Genomic DNA, 8,115 nt, shown 5'->3' on the forward strand with positions numbered 1-8,115 from the left:
GTTGGGAATCCTTGACCTTGGTGGGGGCTCCCCCTGTCAACCTGTAGACTGAGAAAAATAAATAATTATGTTTGGAGCCACTGAATGCTAAGGTGGCTTCAATATTGTGGCAATAGCTGGCTAACATAGATAAGAGCCATAATTGTACTCATTTTACAGCTCAGAAAGTAAGGCACCAAGCAATGAAATAACCCCCACAAGGCCACACATCCATAACTGATACTTCAGCACAGGCAATTGAGGTCAGAATCCCTACCACTTGCCATTCTATCATTAATCAGAGGAAATACATTGGCAATTAAGCCAAACCAGCATGTACTCATGAAAATAAATCAGAGCTACCTTAGGAATGTATCATATGCTTTTTGGACAGCAGCATTTTAAACTTTCTGATTTGGTTATAATGGGTTGTTCAAAACATATTTCTTTTCACTTGTTCTGTGGTTTCTCGGGTTTTGGGGGGTTTTTTGTTTGTTTGTTTGTTTGTTTATTTTTGTAGTGCTGAGGATTGAACCCAGGGCCTCATGCATGTTAGGCAAGTGTTCTACCACTCAGCCACATTCCCAACCCACAAATTTATATTTCTTAAACACACACCAACTAAGTGTTTGGGAGAGGCCAATCTTAAATTGAATATAAAATAATTCATAGATCTCCCCTGTCTGATTTCATGAGCTAACTAAACTTTATCAATGACTCAATTATTTTCATAGAGAAAATTCCTAAAAGAAAAAAACGATTTTACTATTGACAACTTGCAACCACTGACTGTGTATTGTGTCAAAGGAAGAGCACACTTTGTGGGGGAACAGTTGAATAAAAGCAGTATTTTTAGCAATACTGTGTGCGAGAAAACAAAACCAGGTGAGAATATCTTTTTTGTATCTTTTTTCAAATGTAACTAGACTTAATAAAATAATACATTGGAAATTGTAAAATATTTGCTTTTCACTACAAAAGATAGATTTTCTGCATGTTCACTTCATGAATTACATGAATCAAAAGTAAACCTTCAAGATAAGTCTTTCAGTTTTAGAAAATATATATACTGCTCAATTTAGTATTTTTAATGCTTTTATATTTCATCCAGTATCCACATAATGAATTTCTTTTTAATTGTTGCTTTTGGTATTTAATAAGACTATAAGTTTTTAATGTTTTACATAAACCTTAATGATTATGAAAACCAAGTAGTTCAGTTGTAATTTTTTTATGTGCAAGTGGTTTCATCTCATTTTGTAGAGTGGACTGGTAGAGGCTTAGTCACAGAATCTTTTTAAATTCTGCTAGTCACATGTTGTAGAAGTTCTGGAGAACTTTCGCCTGGTAGGGCCCATGTGTTGATATTGTCTTCTTCCACAAAGGACCTCTTAGATTAATCCCCAGACAGTCTTTAAAGGTCAGGTTGTGCTGGTACTCAGTGTTACCAGAAATATTTTTAGAGGTATTATTTAATAGATTTTATATTTATCTTCATATGGCTAGTTTCATATCAGTGCATTTGTGTGTCCAAACATACATTGATACTAAACATCATTTATGTATCTTTAGGAAATTCTTATAAAATCTGGGTGATAGCTGGAATTTGCATTGCAGGAGTTTTTATTCTATTTACCATGTATGTTATGAAAACCCTCCTGAGATGTTTCAATTATGTGTTCTTCCCATCACTTAAACCTCCTTGCAATATTGACAAGGTACGTTACTCTTCTCTATCAACCTAAGAAATATATTTGATTTCAACAAAATGCATGTTTTCTTGATATCCAGAAAACAATACAGACTAATGTAGGTATTTTCTTCCAAGTTTCAGTAAATGAACTTTAGAATCAGTCACCTAATAACAGCACAGAAGTAAGATTTGTCCTTAATCTCCTGTTTTCTGGCAATTTGGCTATTATGGCATTTGTTTTACTATTTAAATCTTTGGGATTCTTCACAATATATCAAAAAGAATTGTTCTATCCCTATAGAAAGTATATTCATTCCAAGAATGTAATCACAGAAGGTGGCATCATCAGAAGCACGAGTTTCCTTGTAGACACGTTGATGTTTGGCTTGGTGCTCCTGTAGAGGTGGCAAGGGTGCTGGGTGCTGAAGGCCCAGTAGCAGACTGCTTGGGGACAGTGTTCACCCAGGGCAAGGTTCAGGCTTGCTTTGAGAATCAGTGTGGTAAAGAGCCCAGGCGCAGAGTTGGAATTGTGGTGAGCTGTGACACAGCCATGCTCACAAGCTATGTGAAGTTGAGTGAGTCACTTAGGAGTAGATGGGCAGGCGGGTACCCTTGGGCTCTGCATGGGAACCAGGACCACTCCCCTCCAGAGTCACGAGCAGTGAAAGAGCTACCCCAAGAACAGCCCAGCACTCTAAGAATGCCCAGTATATCTTCACTAGCTAACTCTAATAATCCTGAGTTTTTAAATATCACTTTTATGTACTGTAATATTCATAGCTCTTATTTAAAATAGACTTAAAAATAGCTAATTATAAAATTCCTAGTCAAACAGGAAAAAAATTAATTTCTCAGTTGTACTGCTTCTGGGTACCTTTGAGTTGGATTACTTTGAATTATTTTAAAATAAAATGTCCATGCTCCCCCGCACTCCCCTGGCAGCCCCTCCTAGGCTGCTCCAGGGCAGTGTGCCCTCTTACATGCTCTTCTTGGATTCACCAAGAAAGTACTAGGATACGTGAACTCACTAATAATTGGTATCTTCTTAGCTGACTTACAGTGTAATTGGTATGTTCTTAGCTGACTTTTTAATATGCATAATAAAAGAGAAGTTCTCTAAATGAAAACTAAAGCTATTAGAACTATGAAGCTAATTTTTTTTATTTTAAACAATTCATCTCTATTCCTTCCTTTTTTTAAAATTAGTATTTGTCTGAACAACCATTAAAGAATCTTCTACTTCTGACATCTGAAGAACAAATTGAAAGGTGTTTTATAATTGAAAACACAAACACAAATACCATAATGAAGGAAACTAATCAAATTGACGAGGATCACAAAAAGTACAATTCCCAAACCAGTCAAGATTCAGGAAACTATTCTAATGAAGATGAAAATTCAGGAAGTAAAACAAACGAAGAACTTCTGCAACTGGAAACTGAGTCCCCAGAAATGAACTCTTAAAATGCTCGTTGCCATTGGAGTTCACACCGGAACTCAAGCTCCCTTGTAACTGTAAAGAGGATGTTTGCTTCTTAGGGAAGGAAAAAAAAACACCTTCAGATCACAGTTCCTAAAAATACAGCGGGCATTTAACTATTTAAAAATGAAATCACAGGAGTTCGGAGAAATATGCTCTGCCTTCTTATCAAGCCTGTCTTGAGTGAGATGGGCAACTCGGGCAGGTGGCCACCATCTTTCCCGTGCCGTGCTAACTGTCCTGTGGCTAAAGGCAGTTTTTGTGTTCTTGTCAGTACTGACACGATGCTGCTGGTTACTGCAGGTGGCATTTGTTCTCCACTCCCAACTCCATCTCACTATTTCTCAGGAAATATTTAGGACATTTGGTCTTTGGTTAGAGCCTTAGGATGTTTCTTTAAATGGTCTGAATATTATCACCCGGTCTTCCAAAAAGTAGCTTGTCCTAGAACACAGCCACAAATGCTAGAAAAATAATCCTTAAAAGTGTTCAGGGGAGTTCGCTGCATTTTTCCTGAGATATTGCAAAACTGCCTGTCCCTTACATGCTTTAGGATTAAAACCAGGTGTAATCTTTTACTTTGCATGAAGACCTCCTGATTCATAACTGGTTAGAGCCGTGGCAGTCACTGAGGTCATCCAGTGGTTACCTAATTAGAGAAGCCATTGTTATATTTTAAAGTCTCAGTGTGTGCTCATGAGGCACAGCACACAGGTCATCCTGGGACCAGAAAATGCCAGTGATGGAAAAGATGGAGTGAGAAGTGGAGTCATTCAGTAGGAAAGAGTCAAGTAAATTTGGTGAAAAAAAATAAGAATTTGTCTAATCAACTTTAATTATTAGCCCAGTATGTTTTTCTGGCTTATCTTCCACTTTTCATACCAGGCAAACTTCTCTGCACTGCCTAGCAATATTCAGATGCCCCTTCTGTTCAGCCTGCATGCACTCAAGAAAATGCAAATTATTTAATATGAACATGAAAGGGAAAACACAATGAGGAAGAAAAGCCTAATTTTAAAAATTATATAGTGCTTTCCAAAGGCACTCAGGGCATATTTTAAATTACATAACATTTAGGGTTAACCATGGATGCCTTCTGTAGCAGAAAGTCTAGAAATTCTGGTGGCCTGAAGGGCAGGCCTCTCACCAGTTGCTGCAACTGGAACCATGGAAAGAGAAAACACATGGCGTCAGAGGGTATGCTGGGCGCCCATCACTAAGGCCAGTCCTGTCACGTGGTCATCTCTGTTGAGGGAACACCATCAGCCAGGAAGAAAGGGAGGGCTGTGGTTCCCAGCCGGTCCTAGGCACCTGCACGAGTGTGCACACCACACCATGTGCTTCTGGCCCTGTCAGCTGGTTCCCAAGTCATCCCAGCAGAACACCAAGGCCAAGGAGGAGGCCCAAGGAGCCCCACTGAGACCCCAGAACACTCTCTTCCTCTTCCTGACCAGAGGCACTTGGTTCAAAGTGCAGCTTCTGGGTTGACCCTGCAATTGTAAAGGCCCTGTCACTTTGAAAAGTTGCCCCTTAGAGAAATTGGGAACATGTCATAGCCCTGCCACTGTTGCCTTTCGTACTGTGTCACTTCAGTGATCCTGTCCAGCACTTCTGACCCTGTGTTCACCACAGTGAAAAAGCTGCTCTCTTCAGGCCAGGCAGCCTGGACGGAAATGACACCTTCGTAGGATATGAAGATGGGGAAACTCTTTGAACACTAAGATAGCAATGGAATTGGTAGGTCCCTGAGATTTGGGGAACCATGTCTTCATGTGACAACTCTGTGACTTTGAACAAGCACTTGAACAGTAGTAGGAAAAAAAAGGGGAAGAGGGGCCATTCTGTCCTTCACAGTGTTCTACATGATGCTTCATCAGGAGGTGCTGCTTAGTTGTAAGGAGATGAGTATTTTTTTTTTAATAATAGTTTTTACTTAAAAATACTTGGGCTGGCCTCAGTGGCACACACCTGTGACCCTCAGCAGGGGGCTGAGGCAGGCGGATCACAAGTTCAAGGTCAGCCACAGCAACTTAGCAAGACCCTGTCTCAAAATTTTTTTTTAAAAGGGGGGTTGGAGGTGTAGCTCAGTGGTAAAGTGCCCCTGGGTTCAATCTCCAGCACCCCCCAAAAAATTATATATATATATATATATGTATGCCATCCACTTGGAAGCCCTAATAGACTGCCTAAAAATTAGAGTGTTGCTGGTTTTTGGAGAGACTGAATATGATCTGAGAATTCATGAGAGACATTCTATATAGTACATATGGATATATGTAAGAAGTGATTCAGGCCTGTAAACACATATGTACTTATACTGATATATGCCCATATATACGATGGTAGTCCTTATTATACTGGTATGGCCAAAAAACTAATTATTAATATAAGTAGTAATTGTAATTAGAAAATTTTAAATGCTGTTTAGAACTATGACTTTGAGTCTGGCCAGAAATTTGCAACTTTTAAAAAGTTAATTTAAAAATATAATTTAGGCCAGGCTTGGTGGCACACACCAGTAGTCCCAGATACTTGTAAAGGCTAAGGCATGTTCACTTGAACCCAAGAATTCAGGATCAACCTAGGCAAAATAGCAAGAACTTGTCTCAAAAAAAAAAAAAAAAAACTTAAAAATTTATAGTTTGTATCTTTCCCCAAAACGAGGCTATGTCATTTAAAACAGCCTCAGATTGCTCTTGAGTTTGTGAAGAGGGTATAGAGAATCCTCCCCAACCCCATATCCCATGACTGCTACGCGTTCTGTATTCACTGGTTTTCTGTGATGACTGTCTTCCCCCACTAGAGCAGAGCTCTGTGAGAGTAGGCACTCTGTTCATCACTGTGCCCCCCGTACCTCTAATATGGTGCAGAGCACATGGAGAGTGCTCAGAAAATAATTATGGAATGAATGAGGCTGAGTTGAGCCAGGTGAGTGTCCTAGCAACGTTTGTTTGTTTGTTGAATTAGAAGGACATTACTGAGTTTTAATGTTTTTATGCAACAATTTTTATCTTGTTTATATATTTGTCTTTATTATTGTAAACAACTTTATGTAATAAACACTGGAGCCAGATTCTCTGTTTTTTTGTGATTTTTTTTTCCACTTGAACTTAATAAATTGTATGCTTCAAGATGTTGCAGCTGATGCCTTTAGAAGGTATTCCTGATAGAGGGACCTGATGCTGGTGCCAGATACACCAGCGCCCTCTGTCAAGCATCCCAAAGGGCCACCACCACGTTATAACTGCCCCACAGAGCAGATGGGAAATCGCTTCTTTGCCTTTTTTCTTCTCCATACCCTGAACCTAACCCCTGCAGGAGCATAGTCATCCTGAAGCAAGAGTCTGCAATGGCTTTGCGTCCTCCTTGCTTGCTTTCTTTTTTTTTTTTTTAATATCTTTATTTTATTTGTTTATTTTTTATGTGGTGCTGAGGATCAAACCCAGGGCTTTGTAAGTGCTAGGCAAGCGCTCTACTGCTGAGCCGCAACCCCAGCCCCCCTCTTGGCTTTCTTGAATTAAACTGCCTTCCTATTACAAAATTCCTACTCCATTCCAAGTGGCTGCTGCTGCTGCCTCCCAGGCAGGGAAACCCCTCCTGGTCTCGGGCATATTTTGACTCAGAAGTTGAATATAATTTGTATTCAATCTGGGAACCCTTCTATATTTGTGTTTTTAATAAGCTTCCTCAAATTATTTTTCAAAATGGATAGGGAAGGAAATAAATTCATCTCTAATGCCCAAAGTACATCCAGTTACTTAACAGTAGCACCAGTACCAGTAACCTCCAGTTTGTTCTCTCTTCCTTTTTCTTGAGCTTGGGTTGATCACAGAATTGGAAGTCTTGAGGACAGTATGAATACATGGATATTTACGGTGGGAAGTTTATATTGATGGGGAAAAATTCAACATATCTTTTCCTTTTCCTAAGGAGAACAAAGGAGAGACTGGTAACCATCCTTCCTCCAAGGACTGCTCACTCCCTTCCCTTGCATACAAGCAATGTGCAGTATAAGGATACGCAGTGCCCTTTCTGTGGTCTGCTTCCCATTGACGCTCGTAATGAAGAAGTCATTAGTGATGATATGAAGAAAGGAATTTGGCAGTGTAGATATTCTGTCTTGGGGCGGGGGGGTGAGAAGAGGTATTGGGAGGAAGAAGGAAATTGAAAAACAACACCACTCAAGAGCTGATTGAAATAAAATATGACCTCACCTGATGACAGTACCCTCCCACACAGAGACATCCCAAAGTTTTCTAGATTTATTGTGGAGGGAGGACATACCTGCATGTTTGCTTCAGAAGAGCATTTCATTCTATTTCTATAGTGTATGTTTCCTTCCATTATGTGGCAAACCCCTTGAAAACAAGGATTGTCCTTGTTTGCTTGTAACGTGAAGGCTCAAGTTGGATTAAGTGCACATTGAAAGTACATACATTAACTGGATCTACCACTAGAGGGCAACAAGGCACCTGTTCAGGCCCACAATGAGCAGTTCTTTAAGGAATAGATTCTTAAATGGTTGTCAAGAGAAGCCATAAAGGCAGTGTGTGTCATATAAGGTTGCCAGATGTAACAAATGAAAATACAGAACACCCATTTAAATGTGAATTACATTCGAATTTTAGGTAAACTATATTTTGAGTATAAGTATATTCCAAAAATTGCTTGAGATATATTTACACTAAAAATATCTCGTGTAATGCTTTGAATATGCTAGTATTTTACTTATAGAAAAATGATTGTGAAATTTTTAGTATGAAAGTATGTCATTCCCTCCTTGAAATCTGAATTATTTCTACCACATAAACATGGATGTCATCTTTGTGCAGCATCTGAAATTACAGATACATAACAGTTTTTTGTTTGTTTTGTTGTTGTGTATAAGCATGTTCCATGCACTGTTTGGAACATACCTATTCTAAAACGCTGTTCATTTGTTTATCTGAAATTCGCATTTAAC

The 8,115-nt window shown here is 39.1% G+C and overlaps 1 protein-coding gene across 3 annotated transcripts in view; it reads left to right on the forward strand.

The window, feature by feature from the left end:
- Positions 1-6,225, forward strand: part of Ifnar1 (interferon alpha and beta receptor subunit 1) — a 30,251-nt gene extending 24,026 nt beyond the window's left edge. For 2 of the 3 annotated variants that reach the window (XM_015478703.2, XM_048803609.1), the window contains exons 9-11: positions 714-864; positions 1,552-1,697; positions 2,879-6,225. In XM_015478703.2, coding sequence (XP_015334189.1) covers positions 714-864; positions 1,552-1,697; positions 2,879-3,136 — 555 coding nt within the window. In that variant the 3' untranslated portion in view covers positions 3,137-6,225. The remainder of the gene's footprint in view (positions 1-713; positions 865-1,551; positions 1,698-2,878) is intronic. The other variant, XM_048803608.1, reaches the window with a different exon arrangement.
- Positions 6,226-8,115: the final 1,890 nt, after the last annotated feature.

This window comes from Marmota marmota, unplaced genomic scaffold (assembly GCF_001458135.2).
Source record: "Marmota marmota marmota unplaced genomic scaffold, marMar, whole genome shotgun sequence".
NCBI classification, from domain to species: domain Eukaryota; kingdom Metazoa; phylum Chordata; class Mammalia; order Rodentia; family Sciuridae; genus Marmota; species Marmota marmota.